Genomic DNA, 18,935 nt, shown 5'->3' on the forward strand with positions numbered 1-18,935 from the left:
TGTGAAGCAACTCACAACATGGCTGTTATAATAATGCGTGTTTAATAAGACTAACAAGAATAGTTTTTCTATATTTAGTTATCCAGAAAAAAAATCCTAAACGTATTTGTATATAATATTTTCAATTTTAGAAAAATTTAGACTTGATAAAACAAACTGAAAAGCATTTAGAAGAGTACTATTCAGATTATTTAAATAGGACCCCCTCCATTATTTTACGTGCAATAGGGCATAGAAGTGTTTAACATTTTTCTTATGTGGTAAACGTTGTACTAACATACGTATACTGATGGTTTTAAAATGATATTGCATTTTTGTAAATTTCTGAAGTAGATATTATCAAATTTTAAGATTATTGCTGCACAAAAAAACACGATATCAAAACGATTTTAAATAAATAATTGTTACACAGTTTACATATTTTAACATTTCATATTAGTACGTATAAGCAATAATCTTTATTATTATAATTAGGTAATTTAATAGAGATTTGCAAAAAATATTTACTTCGCTAGTTCGATCTCGCACATTTTACTTGATAAGTGGTATGCTGGCAGATTAAGTCATTTACAACGTACGTATTAGACTTGTTCACAACAAAATGCTATAGTATTTATCTAACAAAATAACAGCTTAAATTAATTTTTCAACGACTCTTTATTTATTTAGGCTATCAGAAGATCAAATATTGTATAGGTTATACATAAATAAATACATGCAGTGTTAGTATAGTTAAGGTAATGTTTTTTTCAACACTGAAACATTGATAGTGATTCGTTATTAATTGAAAATAATCGTACATAACAATTTTTTAAGCTTATTTTGACATTTAAAATGGCAAATCACATAAGTATTAATAACAAGAATATCATTTTAAAATATATAAATCTTAACATATGAAATTTGTATTTTCTCGTAAGCGCTGTAAATATATGATATCGGGAAATCAGAACTATTAAAGTTATTGCCACATTGTCCTATATTTCCCCCACATAACAGATTAAACCATTACGAATAGCTTTTTGCAAGATTTTAGTTTTAAAAATCCTTGATATTAATAGTAGTATAAGTATATGCTATCGGAATATAAAATGTATTAATAATATTGTCATGTTTTCGCTTAGTTATTTATCTCTTTGTCCGCATCCACACCCCTACCACAGGCACAGCCACAGCCACCCCCACTCCTCATAGAAGCACCGCCCTCAACTCGCCTACCCCCTCCACCATAAGTGGGACCTAAGGGTTGACACTGGACTCGGTCAGTCTTTCTTTTGGAGTGATATAGTTCGTGTCGTGATATTCAAGACCATGAGATCCATCACTGCGATCAACAGGCAACGCCGCAATGTTAGGAACTGGAGGAGGTTAGTAAACAAACACAGTATTGTGTATAGACTACCTGTAATAATAACAATATAATACTAAATAATCATATTATATAGATTTCTGCATAATATTAAATTAGGCACATTTTTTTATTAGATTTTTCTTGATAAATGAATGCTGGAAATAAATTTTGCGCTCTTGAAAAATTTAATTCCTTAACATAATTCTTAGGAAAGTTAACTAACTAACAAAAGTTTTGGACTATAGTTTTAATAAAAAATGTATATAACAATAACTTAATATAGCTATTAGCTCAATCAATATATATATATATATATTGAGCTAATAGCTATATTAAGTTATTGTTATATACATTTTGATATATATATAAATTTTATTCACAGATGCTATATATATATATATATATATATATATATATATATATATATATATATAGATTTAGACTGGAAATTGTTAATAAAAGATAAATTCTGATCATTTAATAGTTATTTAAAACTAGATTTTCTAGATTTCCCTTAGCAACATTTTGGTGTAAAATGTCCACTATTTTTATATTCTCATACAAAACCTATAAAACTATAAAAACATTAATATAAATAACCTGTAATTATTTAATGTAAAACTAGTAGATGCCAAATGATTAACATATTGTCTTTTTTGGAAAATAAATAATTATAAATGAATAGAAAATATATAAAAAATAGATTAGAAAAAGATAAAAAGTTAGGGGAATCAAAAATCAATTAATTCATTACTTTTCAAATAATTACATGATTTACCTTCTAAAAGAACTATCCAATGATTGTACTTGTTGTAAAAATAAAACTAGTGTTAGCTATGTATATGTTTTAGAAGAAAGACATGACCGTAAGATTATGTATTAAAAAAAATACTTTGTAAGCATAATATATAAATAGAAACCAGAATTAGTATATATAAAGTTTAAAACCGTACAGGTAAGGTTAATATTTAAAATTACAAATAATCAGATTCCTTTACAGTAGAGGACAAATATAAAAAATATAAGAAATTATCAGAAAAAGCTGTTTTAATTTTATTCTTCATATGGTGGAAAAGATCAGATTACAGATTTTGAAACGTACTGTGCCACTGACGCGGAAATTATGTTTCTTTTATAATTCTTTATTCAAGAAAAAAATTCAAAGTAAAGAACTTTTATTACGGAATTTATTGATTGGGATCTAATAGGAAATGGTCCGGACGAAGGATGAGTCTAAGTTCGTTAGTTCGAAAGTTACTATTAACCGAATTTCCAGTCTGTTCAGCACAAATATTATACTATTGTTGCATAGACATAGATTCGTAAAAGTTAGAACATATCTCAACACCGGCTAACAAAGGCATAACATGTAATTTACTGTTTTACATACCATTTATACTACTCCTTAGTTTAGATATGCTATTTAATTTTGAAAGTACTATTTCGTACCTTTAGTATATTTACCACATCATTACAAACAAATTAAAATATAGTACATAGGTTTTAGGATTATTTTAATAGGATAAATGATGTAATTTAATTACTTTTATTGCAAATTATCCAAAACATGGAGAAATAGTTCTGTTCCTTTCAATTCAACTACCACTTTATTTGATTTGGTTTTTGGTATTAAAATATCAATGTAATAAAAGGAAGATTTATAATTTGAGAATGAAAAAGGCTTCATATGATTAAATTTAGATTTTAATTAATCTAGTTTTGTATGTAATTTTTATTTAAGACTATTAGTTTATTTTATTTTATTAACGGTTATCAAACTTTCAGCTTTAGGTTTAATAAGTGATATCAATATTGATGGGTAATGATATTAAATTATGGGTAGTGTTATCTTTAATCATTGGATCATTAATTTTATTAATTGTGTTAAAGACATTAATTTGATTGGAACTATTTTGTGTTCCATTTATTATAAAAAACAAGACATGATCATTAAAATTAAAACTGTTGAGCACATTTATTTCTGTCTAATTCAGTATGCTAAGAAAAGAATGTGTAGATGACTTTGTACATCCACAGAATATATTAAAGAAATATTTTAATTAAGAAAACATAATTTGTTAATAAATTAATTATATTCTTCAATTTTAAACAAAAATATAAATTTATTAGCAGTCACTATAATTGGTTTCGCACGCAATTTCCTAGTATTTTGCACCTGTATGAGCACTTTTGCATCGAATGGTATATCTGACGCCAATGATTTATTAGCCATATTACCGTGATCAAGAGTATATGTTGAATAGTGTATATTTACAGCCATTGTAATTTACTCCAGCTTTAGTATTTATGTGCCATAGTTGATTTTACCTTGTTTCCTGAGCAAAAAAATGTACATCACAGATCAGAGAAGCCTAGTTCTGTCAAAGGACAACTAATATTGTGTTTAAAACAATCTTTATATATAGTAAAAGTTAAATAGTAACTTTATTTTTTATACCCAATAAAGTTATTAAAATTTTGCTATGAATGTACAGTTAAGAGTAGATTAACAATAAATCGTGTTTGTTTCATTAAAAACTAAAAAAGTCCAGCGAACTTTCACCTATCTTAGTCCTTGTCGAATGCGTAAAGAGGAACAATACGTACAAGCATGAAGACATGTAGTCAATATAGAAATCGCGTTTAATCATTGTATTCTAATTGTTCCCAGAATCAGTTCTACTGACAGAAGGAGAATGAAGGCGAGTCGTAACGAGCTCAGGAGGAAGGTACGCCGTGATCCGGGAATTTTCGCCGTTCTGTGGTACCTGGCCAATATGTCACTCGAGGATCTCAACGACTCATGTAAGTATTATATATTGTTACATTCATACTTTTACTGCTTCCCATAGTCTATTATCATATACTAATTACAAAGAAATGTGAAACTCATGATTAAACTAGCTGGGGGATAAAGTACGGAAACTACTTAAACTTGGCAATGATAAAACCTTCGATTCTATTACCAATATTTCACCGGGCCATTTAGATATTACGGGATTCAAAATTTTCTGGCTTTGGATCAGCTTTTGGACACTGTGACCAAGCTAAAATGTATTACTCTTTTCTGTGATCAACTAATATTTGGATTACATTTTCTTGTGAGATATAACTAACCGCTTCATTGCACAGCCAATAAGTTTGACTTAAGAAAATGTTCGTTTTCTTTTTGATATGAGAGACGATCTTGGATAAGTTTGCTAGCAATGATATCGCATCTGTTTGTTTAGCAGTAAGGAATATGACAGTTAAAATGTTTTATGATGATGCTGCCAAGACTAGTTTATACATTAAACTTAAAACGTAACAGTTTTACAATTCACCATATACTTTATTAACTTTACAGAATAATAATTTATTTAACTTTTGTTACAAACAGATTTATATTAACCGACCATGTTATACATAGAATAATGCTGGTGTATGTTACTTTGCACAAAACTGATAACATTGGAAGAAGATTCTTAATGCACACACAGATTCAAGGTTGGAATTACCTATTAGCTAAATGGCTGTTTGATTTTAGGGCGACCAATTTTGAGGGAGGAATTCAGGAATATAAACAAAATATAAATAAAATAATAAACATTAAAATAAATGAAAAAAGATGAATTATATCGAAATTGTTTTAAACATAATTATTGCTGGAATTAAAATATTCTATCGTTTCAGTAATATAATTATGTTTATGGTGGTTATGTTACAATATGTTTTGTTGCGCTACTGAACATTTGGATCGGCATGACAATTGTAAATGAGTGTTTGATGTGGGGTCGCAAGTCACGTAGGGCGCCAACCGCTACCGTTGTTGTGCAGACTACGCAGTATCTCTGTAAAGAAAACCAGTCCTTTATCATATATTTATTTTGGTTTCAATAAATGCAGTAGCTTACGGATAATGTTAAAGCAGGAATAAATATATAGCCTTCTAATTAGTACAAAGTTAAAAAAAAAAAAAAAAAAACAGAAATCAGGTAAAACACATTAAAATAAATTATAAAATTACATACCGCTGATGGGAATCTAGTTGTTTATGGTATTTATGTGTTAAAATTCTTTTTTGCTTGTATTTTAAATTCTTTTTCTGAGTTCTTTTTCTTTAATTCATTAAATTATTGTGTTTCTGATGAAGGCTTCTGGAAAATATAAAAATTACAACACGAGCACTTTTATTTCTTTATTTATTTTGTTTTATAAACTACTCGGGAGGGTATTGAAACCGATTGGTATTACAGAGTACATACATTTACGCATATATACATATATTATGTGTACTGCAACGAAATTTAAACCTCAAATAACTGCGTAAACTATATCTAATATTTGCGATATAGTATTTTTAATATGAAATGGACAGAAAGTGTCGTTTACTGTTTGTACAACCAAAGTTACAGCGACGTCTCAGGTAGCTTTAGTAATATGAGTGGTAATATTTGAGCTATGTGTCAGAATGATGTGCTGTAATAGGTGATTTTAAATAGCACTACTTTGTTGAGTAATTTTATAAAGATTTTAATACGTTTAATTCTTTCATATTTAATACTCTTTTTAATTAATACATTTGAATACATTTTACTGTCAGACTTTACTCAATAACATATTAGCCTATATACATTTCTGTTAAAGTTAATATCACTAAAGTGTCTTTCATATAATACTTACCAGATATATTTACTGTACAATTTAGGGACCGAGAAAGATGAAGAAGTAAGAAGAGCAACCGAGAATCGGATGGGATTGCCGACTCTTCCCAGCCGTGTGAATATGTTAATGCAGACTAAATATCCTCCAGCGACTTATCAGCAGGAATTGATGCACGCCTGGAATTCTCAAGATTGTTCTGAGAACATCTACTTCAAGGTAGGTGAAAAGAATTCTGTAACGAAATTACAGCTTTATTTCTGATAATACGCGAACATTTTATATAATCTTCTATATGCCGTAATAGAGGTTTGTAATTTTAAAAGCACTAAAATTTCCTGCTATACGTTGATAAATGATAATCTTTTATTATTGTTAAGTATTAAGATTGTTAAATGACAATAATAATAAGTTACAATCAATAATTTGTTACCTAATACGTAGGAAAATATAAAGTGCAATATTATAATTTTCCTACAATTAATTGTTTGTATTAAAAGAATTATATATTACCTCTTGAATGACTTCAAAAGTACTTGAGACAAGTAATGAAATGCACAATTATTAACCTTTCAAATATTTGAATGACAAAGTTTAAGGTGTAGTAGACGATCCCTGGGACCGATATAGACACTGTTACTGATTTGGCACAAAAGATGTTTGAATTTAAACTTCTATGGAAAGTTTATTTAAGAATTACGTTAATTAGAATTGCTTCGAATCATAATTTGTTTGAATATAATTGTATTACGGTCCTCTTAGGTTTAAACCAACATATCTGATTGTGGTTGTAAGATTCTTAGAGGTAGCCCGAAGAGATGTCTTCTTAAAAGACAACTGAGCAACACTGTGAAATCAAAGACATTTTCAATAATCATCATTAAGTAAGAATGGTTATCTGTCTGAAAATGTAGTAACAACTAAAGTAGTCAAAAATGTGTATTATGTACGATATCATGGTAATTAGAAATAGCAAGAATACGTAACAAGATGTCTCTATTTGGAATTTCTTTCTACTTTCATTTATTTGACATTTTCACACAAAGAAAACAAAAAAGAGATCACTTTTGCACTCAGTTTCCTAATACCTTTCTACATAGAGTTATACAGAGGGTAATACGATCGTAAGAAGGATAAATTTCTTAAGGTTTAATAACCAAATCACATATTTTTAAAGTTCTGTCAGAAATGTTTTTCTTACTATCGTTCCCAAATTAAAACTATGTCGTTGAACATCAATTTTTCATACTTATGTAGTGAATGTATAACCAACCTAATACAAATATTGTGTATTAATTTCAGCCAAAATACCCTCTCACATGCTTTCGATCACTACCAATCGTAGCATTCGATGCCGTCAGAGGAAAAGTTGGATTTAGTCAAGGAATCCACTTTTGGGTAATTCAATGGCCAATCGAACTTCGTGGCTTCCACCCTATGGTGGGCGTTGCGACAAAAGACGCCCCTCTACAAAGCGAAGGAATCGATGTAAGTATTAGATTTTTAAATACAAATACAGTGATTAGTTTTGGGTGTCACTTTTAAAATGATTGTTTAAGTGTTGTCTACTTTGATAAAACATTCACACGATAAACGTTTATTATGCATTATCGAATTTAAAACTGAACCTATATTGAGCGTTTAGGTTTTACTTACTGACAAGAAATAGAGTATTTATAGTGAATATTTAGTTTCATGCCACATTTATTTGTTTCTAGGCGATCGTGGGGAGTAACGATCAGTCCTGGGGCTGGAACCTCGAAACCCTGACACTACGTCACAATTGCAACACGTGTGCTGACTATCCTGTTGTAATACCTTCCGATGACTTTGAAGTGCCTGAGAGTTTTGGCGGTAAGTTGTTCTTTAATTTCAACAATTACAATACTAATAGTATTCTAACTAATATTATTAAGCTTCTTATTGAGGAATTTACAAAAGAGTACAATTATGTAAAAATTAAAATGTTAATCAATAACTTTTACTGCGATTTAAGTGTAGTCAGGTTTTACAGCTGTTATTTAAATGTAAGATGTTTACAGTATTATTTGTAAACATTATATCAATAAATCTTTTTATGTTTTAGTTGTCCTGGACATGCACGAGGGGACCCTAGGTTTTGTCATCCATCTGTATGGGGAGACACGTTACCTGGGGCATGCCTTCACTGGACTACGGGGGAAAGTGCTGTTCCCCATCATCAGCACCAGCTCATCACCCTGTCAAATAACCATGACGTACATCGGTGGCTTAGACTGTGAGTAAACCTTTCTTTCTTCTGGAATTTATAAACTTTTTCATTGATATTTCTAATATGCAATATTGCGCTGTACAACATTACATAGTATTCTCCTAGGGATTTTACCTTGTTTGAAAGAAAAGATTTTGCGAATAATATAATATATCATAATATAATATCTATCTAATAAATATTTTATCAAAGGAATGAAATCGGGAAAAATAAATATTTTATACTTTGAAAACTAAAGACTTCGATTTAGAAAAGAATTTAAAAAAATATTTTCAAATAGTTTATTTATTAAACTGATAACATTTAATGGGTTACTTCTTATATCGTAATAAAAATTTATTACAATTTAAAAAGGATTATTAAGCAATACGCAATGTCTTAAAATATTTAATTTGCTAAATAAAAGAATTTCAGCTCTCATATACTGATATCGTTTAAACAATCATAATATAACGAATTTGACAAACATTAACGCAGCATATTAGTCGTTATGTAACACAATTAATTAATTATTGATATTGTAGGTTATAGTCTGTGTTCTTTATTTTAATTCTAATATTTAATTTCTATTATTATAAAAAAGTAATCAAAAATAATTATGTTGTTTTTGAATGAATATAATGCACATTATATTGCTTGGATATTACAAACAGTACAATGCTACAACTAGATGTTAAATGATAAACTTACTAGGTAGCCGACTATATTGAACTTAAAAGCTATACCTTTTACCACACATAATACCATTATTTATGAAAAGGAATTTGTATTAAACGATGTATGTCTGTTGTTTTAGCGGAACCTCGGTCATTGATGGAGCTGTGCAGGACTGTGGTGATACAGTCTATTGGAGATGTCCACTTAGAGGACAAAGTACAAAAGCTGTACTTGCCACGCAAGATCGCTGAGTATCTTCTAGCCAACGTCTAACAGATCTCTGTCGTCGATGGAGCTGTGAAGGACTTACTGGGTAGCCGACTACATTAAACTTAAAAGCTATACCTTTTACCACACACATCACCATGATTTATGAAAAGGAAATTGTATTACACGATGTATGTCTGTTGTTTTAGCGGAACCTCGGTCATTGATGGAGCTGTGCAGGACTGTGGTGATACAGTCTATTGGAAATGTCTGACTAGAGGACAAATTACGAAAGCTGTACTTGCCACAGCAGATCGCTGACTGTCTGATAAACCATCCATAATCAGGGATAATATCTAACAGATCTCAGTCCATGCCCTGCCTCGACACACGCAAGTATATATTATATTATGATTATATTAATAATATATAAACAATAATTGACTATTTACAACTATGATTTCATAATATAGGTTACTTGCATGTTATTTTATACTTCTATTTAATAAGCGGCGTGTTTTGCATTAAAATACATTACCGTACTAATTTTCTATTCAAATTTATTTTACTGTTAATTGTCGGTGGTTAGTTAGTGACATTATTGATATATATATATATATATATATATATATATATATATATATATATTTATTCTTTGTGGTTATAATATATTATACATGTGATAAGAATAGCTAATAAGAATCATTAATACTAGAGTAAGTTGACATGTGACGAAAATATTTTTATTTCCTTCACACGATTAGTATAATTTTTATAGCATGTTAGTTTAAAATTGTTTTTTTACCATATGTATTTCTACTGCTTTAATACTAATAGTATGATTTTTTAGTTTTTCAGGCTCATCATATATATCTACTTACCACTAATAATGTATTCGATGTTGGTTACTTTCATGTTATTTTATACTTGTATTAAATCGGTGGTGGGTATAATAGAGGACAATGTAAAAAAGTTGTATTATGATATTATTAATATAATACAGCTATTTACAACTAATAATATATACGATGTTGATTACTTTTATGTCATTTTATACTTGTATTAAATCGGTGGCGGTTATATCAGAGACCAAAGTATAAATGCTGTATTATGATTTTATTAAAAATATATAGCTATTTACAACTAATACTTTCTTTAATATAGATTACTTGCATGTTATATTATACTTATATTTAATCGGTGGTGGGTATTTACCATTAATTGTCAGTGTTTAGTTACTGAACTAATTTACATATTTGTATTCTATTTGGTTTTAATAAATTATAAATATGATAAGCAGAGTTAGAATAAGTTAACATGTTACGGACATATTTTATTTCCTGTACATGGTTATTATATTTTTATAGCATGTTAGATCAAGAGTTAATTTTTTATTATGTGTTTCTATTGAATTAACATTAATTGTGTGGTTCTTTTAGTTTTTAAGGCTAATGGCTGTGAGGATCCTTTATTGAAAAGGACAGCCAAAACACATTTTTAAGGCTGCCATTGGAGGTCCAAAGCCCTCATGAGAAAAGCCGATGGGAAATGTAATATTGAAAACATTCTAACGAGTCAAACAAATAAAGAATGCGGTTAATTCATCTTACGACGAAATACAACCAATATATTTACACCCGTATCTTGGATGCTTCGGTGACAACACATTGACGGTAGGCTTATCATGATTTGTATTACAAAATACTTTGAGCTCTTCATATATTTTTTGTGCTTTCATGCTTGTTTTGTACAGTGTTGTGTTTTACCTAGATTATGTTTAATTTTTATCAAAGACTTTTTTATAATAATTGATCTACTCCTTTTTATTTTCTTTTTAAACTTAATGACAATTAATGTTATTTCCTTAAATATAGGTCTACTGACTTGCATATTTACATAACCATTCTAATACGATTAGGGAAATAAACATATTTTTGTAAATTGAAACATAATTAATTTCCTTTATATATCAACTGCTACCCTTCATGTATATGGTTAGTAGAATAAAACCATATACATGACGGCTCTACGAGTACTTAATTTTTAAATTTCTATCCTACTAATAGTCATACTTAGATAAAAATTGAATAAAAATATCCCGAGTGAGGAATAATTTTTATTCCAGTGGTTTTTAAGTACACATATTTTATTTCTCATACTATCATTGCATCTGCCTTGTATTATACAGTTTTCTTTACTTGTATTATCACAATATAGTTTTAGTAGAACGGTCACCGATCGACCACGAACCTGAACTGACCTCTGAATTTCCAGAATCCTAAGTCTACTAATCCTCGCCGACAATACCGTAAACACATCTCTAGCAGGTAGCAGTTTCTGTTAATTACAATTCTTAGAAATTTTAACAATGTTTGCCCTTAGCAAAACTAACAAACCTACATATGCGGTTCTATTATTTGGAAATGGCCTTTGAACAGTCTAGTTTAAAGATCCTTCTTAGAAAAGCATTTTATCAATTTATATTTATTTAAAATTAAAAAAAATTCTATATGTACTTACTTAAATAAATTTTGAAATTTTACTTTTTATTAGTATTAGGTACTATTTTAAAATAGTATTTATATATGATGCATATAACATCTTTTCTTATTATTATCCCTTATTATGTATGCAGGGTTTTAATTAAACCGGAAGTATATGACAATGGCAAGAAGTACACGCATTTCCATCTATGATATGAATTTTCGAAGCCGTTTTTTTCAAAAATATTCTTGGTCATAGCAACGAAGAACTTTTGCCGTTAGCTCTTCGTATTTAGGTAATCCAAGTTGCCAAACTTATCAAAAAACAAAACAAAATCACAAAACTATCCATTTACTTAGTAGCTGAAATCTCTTATAACGCGTCATACCTGAACTCCAATTTACGGCAAAAGTTCATCCTTTCAAATAATTTTACTCCTCTACAAACACAGCAGCGCCTTAACGACCGGATGGCTTGGTCAATTTCACTTCTGCGGTGAAATATTGGCTATAATATTCGAGACAAGCTGACCAGACAAACTCTAAACATAAGTCCAACTCTACTCCCATACATCTATGCGCCCCTTCTGGTAACAGAATACGCAATCAATATCAACTTGAAACCCAACAAATAAAAGCTTATCTAGCTTCTTAAAATTAAGATATAGCACCATTTCCATCGTAACCGGTAAATTAAATATTCATGGTCTTAATGCAATAGGGTCTCTTAAATAGTTTTGCTTTTATAGCATAGTTATTACATATTCCAATAAATTAATAAATAAGAAAGCATATGTATTGTTATATTTGTTTGGCTATTATTTACTAATTATAATTATACATAATAGAGTTTTGATAAGGATATGATTAATTCTGTCTATCATATTAATTTCCCACAAAAATCTAGTAGGCAAGTAAACGCCCTGGCATAACAGCAATACAGTTGTGTTAAGTAGGAGTATCATATAATGTTGAAAGCACTTTGGGCTAATAGTATGCATAGGCCATTAAACTTGTTTGCAGATTTGTACTCATTCCCTGTATCACTGAATCAGAGAACAAAAACAGTATATAGTTAATAATTATCATAAATTATCAATAATTAATCTTACACTAAACATATTATACTAAGTGAGATACAGCTTATAAGATTCTAAACATTTTGGAATTTTATGCGCTAGATTATATGTAACGTGACATTGTCTATTAATAATGCTTGTAAATTAAGGTATGAAAACTGCTACGCATACTTTATTTTTTAATTGGTGATAAATTTTATGAATTCCTTTGAGTTATTTACTATAACAAAAATAAAGTATACTCCAAATTATTATTTAGTAATTTGGTAGGTTATTTAGAAAATGGAATTGGAATCTGAAGGACATTTTATTTAAGTTAAGATGTCCTTTTTTTAAACTTAGGTCAAATGTATATATCATCTAACTATAATTTCATAACGAGATTAGATCTAACAACAAATATTTGTATTTAAACTTTAATATTTAACATAAACGATAAGATTTAAAAAGTTTAATGATTTTTTATCAGCAATTGTACAAACCAAACGGTGACATATTGAACATTTTACTATTTTGCTTCTTACAAAAGTTCATCTCATGAATAACTCGTTTGATTAATTCGAGAAATCTCGTAAAATGAGGGAAGAGAAGTAGGCCTACTAGTATGGCCATCAATGGTCCGCTCTCCAGGCAAACCGAAATCACTAAGGAAGGTTGAACTTGAAACTGGTGTTCTAAAGTCTTCAGTACAGAGAATAATTAATAAAAACAAAATTAAATTTGACAAAAGTCACCTGATTTATAATCTTCTTGAATATGATCCGGACAGGAGAGTGGAATTTTGTTCTCATATAATTGACTTTCATGGGCTAGATCCTAATTGGCATACACAAATTGTTTTTTTTTTTTTCGGACGGGCCCACTTTCTATCCCAGTGGTGCTGTAAATTGGCATAATTGTAATTATTACAACATCGATAATCCACACATTCTTGAACAGACTCTACTGATATCAAAATGAATTACTGTTTGAGCAGCTGTCAGTTGTAATGAGGTGCTATCATACGATATCTCAGATAGTACAATAACTGGGAATAGGTATGATCAGGTTTTAAAATTACAAGTCTTGCCTTATTTTCCGGTTCCGAAAATGGATGAAGCAATCTTCCAACAAGATGGTGCTTCTCCTCATTTCGCAAACCCTGTCAAGTGATTACTAAATGTCAACCTTCATGGCCATTAGATTGGTCGTAGACTTGATTTTTTAGATTGGTCACCCCGATCTCCTGATTTAACTGTATGTGATTTCTTTCTATGGGTTTACTTTGATGAAAAAGTTTATACTCGTAGCTCCAATAATAATGATTAATTAAAAACAATCAATTGAAGAGGAAATTCTCCCGATACCGCAGAATTTCTTAGTAAGAGTTTGCGATTCATTTGTTAAGCGCTGGTATCAGTGGTTGTTTGTTTGAATAATTGTGGACTGTAATTGTAGGTGTTTTAATAGGCTATGTTCTAATTTTCTGATTGAAATGCTTTAGTTCTCTAGAATATGACAATTAGTAATTGTACAAAACCAAATATACGGTTTAAAGGAGTTTTTCAAAATGCCACCATTTTGTTTCAACAATTGCTAGAGAGCTTTTCACAGAAGAGTATTAAAAATATTAAATGAATGTTCGGTGCATAAATTAGCAAGTAATATAAAATTAAAAGTTAAAGCTCTTCGTGAGATACCCGCAATATATATTAATTATGTACTTTATTAACCGGTTTGATTTTAAAAGTATGATTAACTTATATTAAAATTTTGAGTTGACTATTAAACACTTTATTTATAAATGTCAGGAATGTCGTAGGTAATTTCGAGTTTAGGCTATTTTTATAAAGATTCAGGATTAAAAATTGCAATAATATAACTCTAAAATAAAAAAAAGTAAACATTAGCAGTTTTGCAGACTAAAACCTATCATGTGCATCACGTAAACAAACATGAGAGCAGGTAGCCCGGGCTGCGTGGCGTGCGTCGGAGTGCGATGGACGCCAAATCCTCAGGGCTCTTAAGTTTTCGTACAAACTACAATATAGTCATGGAATAAGTCATGGTTCTTAGCCTTAATTAATATAATAATACATTAAGAATCAGTACGTTTTCCTAAAAGATGTTACATTCTAGTCCCTAAACATCTTCAAATGGGTTGCTAATTACAGGAGAGAGCACAAAACAATAGTACATCCAATTATATAATTTTAAAATATAAATAAACCTATGTCAATACTTGTACTAAATTCAAGAAACTAAATATTAAAAATAATTAAAATGGTAACTAATTATTCAGGTGGACGTTTACCAGTCAAGTTTTAAAACTAATTTTAAAACTTTAATATTCAAACATAAGTCGTAACGTACATAATTTTGAAGGCCTGTGCATTCTTAACATGTTGGTGAAAAAAAATGCTTACTTCTATTCGTTTTGAAATCGCTGTATCAAGTGTTTAGAAAACAGCATTAGTTTTATCGCTATGCCTGTGATATGAAATTAAATATAACCAAACAAAATAATTTTCTTTCATACTTCATGTCACAATCTTTCAAATAATACCATGCAATACTGTAATTTTTAAATTTGTGTTACAAATCTAAAATACAATCTTTTTTGATATTATAATAATGACTAAAAACCAAATATTTAACAGTAAGATGGAGCATTGCCACTTTCAAGTAAAGGCCGCACACTACTCAATAACTGTAACATTGATAAATAACTACACAACTGGTATTATTCTTCTATTTTAACAAGATTAACTCGTATACATGATACACTGTACTACAGACCTTTCAGATGGCGTTGTATGCACGCTAAGATTGTACACCTTGTATTTTATTTATATAACTTGGGCTAATTGCAGATATAAACTCATACTTTTATTACAAATAAATGATTTATAAATACCTATACATGTTCAACTAGTGTTATACAATATTTTATATATAACAAATAATTATTTTTTACATAGGAAGTGTATTTTTGTTAACTACCAAAAACCAATCAAAACATTTAAACAATTAATTGCACAAAATACCTTATAATGGAACCGATATATTTACCTTATATTTACCTCAAATGTAAATCATAAACAACTTCCTATAAAGGAAAAATAATAAAATAACATTTACATTCAACTAAGATTGTATAATACATTGAAATAATAGTAATTATTAGTAGCATGTACTGAAATGTTCCAGTAAGTATTCATTTTTAATCGGAATAAAAATGGTTAAAAATGTTTGGATCGTTCTTCAAAGTCTATCCGCCAACAACGTTAAAATTTTAAAAAATGGACATGTGACAATTATGAACGATTTAATACAAATATTATTGGGTTCAGCTCCATTTAATCTTCCGTTCAGTTCGGCTTCTTAAATCCACAGACTTCCCACCTAGTATCCTACGACAACGTCCGTCTGAAAAGATCAAAAAAGCGGCGTCGAAGTAGCTCAAAACGAACTATCTGCATTGCTTCGACATTAGAGACACTAAGACCACTCAAACTTGTAATAGAGATAACGATGTAGTCTCATTGCACAAAATTGATTTTGCTGTTTAGGGATAGCTTAGTGCTTATTGTAAATGAAGAGTGCTAGACCATGTGTAATATTTGCATTCACCCTGTTAACAGGATAAGGTCTATTGTCAGGAGTAGAAGAATAACGGTGAGCCGTAGAAAAATGACAATGCAAGTTCGCCACAAACCAGAAGTTTCCTCAATTAATTACATGTAAGTATACGTGCTTCAACTATAGAAATGGGTGACAACTTAATATAATTAAAATAATAATGTTATAAAATAAATTAACCTCAACACTTTAATTATAAAAGTTTATAACAGTTGCAACTTAGTAATATAAGATCTGATTAAATTTAACAAAATAAACGTTACTCTGAAACATTCTTGGCTACTAGTTACATAATGTTTTTGTTTCTTTTTCAAATATATAATGTTTTTAATGTTTAGTACCTGGAATTTAGTACAAGTATTGGTATTGGTTTATTTATATTGTTAAATTAGATAATGATCAATCAATCAATAAAATCTTTATTGCAAAGACATGGGTTGACATGTATAGCAAACGTCAGTTTTTATAACTAAATTTTTTTTTATTTACACTACATAAAATCCCACTCAGACATACAATTCAGCATTCATTCATTTTCCATGCACTCGCCAATTTTCCCACTTTCAACGACGTAGTCAATCTTCTGATTGGGTGGTCTCCCAGTTACATGCCAAAAACTCGTTGACATCATAAAAAGCTTGTGAAGCCAAAAAGCGCTTCAAACGAGTTTTGAGCGCCTTGGGCGTTTTAGCATGTTTGATCCAATTCGACAGCTTGTTGATGAAATGAACACCTGCCTGTGAAGGTTCATAATCCACCGTTTACCAGTTCGATAGCTATCTCTGCCTCTAGTCTCATATGAATGTATGTCTCGGCCACTTGTCTTGACACATTTATACATACCAAACAGAGATGTTTCGAAAATGTAGACACCCGGCAGAGTCAACAGCTGCAATTTTTTGAAGGTTTCTCTGCAAGACTCTCTGAAATGCATATGTGCGATTAGTCGAATCGCTTGTTTTTGCTATTTGAACACTCTCATCAACTAGTTGTTTGCACAAGCACCGTAAAATACCAATCCGTAGCAGAGGTGGGGGTAAATCAAGCCATAATAAGCCGTCATCAGAACCTGAGTTGGGCAATATTTGGCTAGGGACCTAAAAAAGATAAATCCCTGAGGATAATTTGGTGCAAACATGGTCATTATGATCGTTCCATGTGAAACCTCGATCAAGATGTATTCCAAGGAATTTCGAGCTGTAGACTTCTTCTGTTATGGAATCTGCTATCATGACGGCAGGGTCACACTCAGAGTCTAAAGGCCGCAGGGCAAAGTTGATGACATTGGTTTTGGATTTGTTTGTTTTGAGATTGAGGCAGTTGAAGTGTTGTACACAATTGTTGATTTCAAGAAAAGTGCGTTCTTCCACAAGAGATTTTGATTTTCCGCTGATACAGAGACTCGTGTATTCAGCATACTGCACGACATTTCCGTGCAGTAATGAAGACCCAATGTCGTTGACATATATCAGAAACAAAATCGGACTGAGAATTGACCCTTGTGGAACCCCATAGCTCAATTGAATTGGTTTCGAAAGATGATCTGAAATTTGGACAACTTGAGTTCTGTCGCTTAGAAGTGATCTAAGCCACAGTTGTGGGAAGCCTCGGGTGCCGTGATATTCCAGTTTTTCAATCAGAGTTTTGTGGTCAACACAGTCGAATGCTGTAAATAAGTATACAAACACACCTAGGGTGGTATTTCGATTTTAAAACCCCTCAAGTTTTATTTTAGATTATTAATCTTGAAATATTTAATACCGCAATTTCTATTGTGAAAATAAAAACACGAAATGCCTGCGTCATTTCTGACGTATCTTATAAGTAAAGGATTTGATGGTTCCAAATCAACTTTTAATATAAATTACTCAGACTTTTGAAAGGAAACCAGTTAGTAAAGCAAATAAATAATATATATTACAAAATTCCAAAACGATAACGATATTACGAAAACAATACAATATTGTTAATAATAAATCAAAACCATACCATATTTTTAATATTATCATGTATGTTAAAGTTTACTCTTAAGGATTACAAAATGTCTTTGCTAGATCAATCGTACTATAACCTCGTTTTAAAACTTTAGTCAGATGATATATAAGTTAGCTTATCTTTATATTCAGCAATGGTCGTATATTCAAGCATTTCCATAATAACTAACATGATGTGGAAGAGTGCAATGGTCAGTTGTTTGCTCCAAAGAACATAAAGGAAATGCCTCCATATACTTTAGCAGAAAAGCAAATATTTTGTTAATCTATTCAAAGTTATTTTCTTTTGTAATACATATTACTTATTAGCTTTAGTTAATAGGTGCCTATTAAAACAAAGTCTACGTATCTAATACTATACAGAAGATAATCATTGACCCTGCCTTCATTATTCGTCATCTGGACAGGCTGGACGTCTGACAGTGTGCGGGTTCAAGTTCAAAGGTGTCTTTCAAACCTCAGGGCCTCTTTAGGTGGTGAACAAAGTGAAGTTATAATTACAGGATGTAATACATTGCAAACATTCATTGGTTTTGCTCTTAAATACGATTTCAACACACATTTTCATAATGTAATGCTTTTTTTGAATAGACATCATTAATAGACATAGATTAACTCATTTCATTAATAACATAAATTTATTTTACGTTA

At 30.0% G+C, this 18,935-nt stretch overlaps 1 protein-coding gene across 1 annotated transcript; it reads left to right on the forward strand.

Moving 5' to 3' along the window:
* Window positions 1–1,311: 1,311 nt before the first annotated feature.
* LOC124363500 (protein gustavus-like) lies at window positions 1,312–9,173 on the forward strand. Its single transcript, XM_046818748.1, has 7 exons — window positions 1,312–1,367; window positions 4,023–4,156; window positions 6,039–6,211; window positions 7,295–7,480; window positions 7,711–7,846; window positions 8,079–8,249; window positions 9,040–9,173. The coding sequence occupies exons 1-7, from the start codon at window positions 1,312–1,314 to the stop codon at window positions 9,171–9,173; spliced, it is 990 nt and encodes a 329-aa protein (XP_046674704.1).
* Window positions 9,174–18,935: the final 9,762 nt, after the last annotated feature.

Source organism: Homalodisca vitripennis, chromosome 5 (assembly GCF_021130785.1).
Source record: "Homalodisca vitripennis isolate AUS2020 chromosome 5, UT_GWSS_2.1, whole genome shotgun sequence".
Lineage (NCBI taxonomy): Eukaryota > Metazoa > Arthropoda > Insecta > Hemiptera > Cicadellidae > Homalodisca > Homalodisca vitripennis.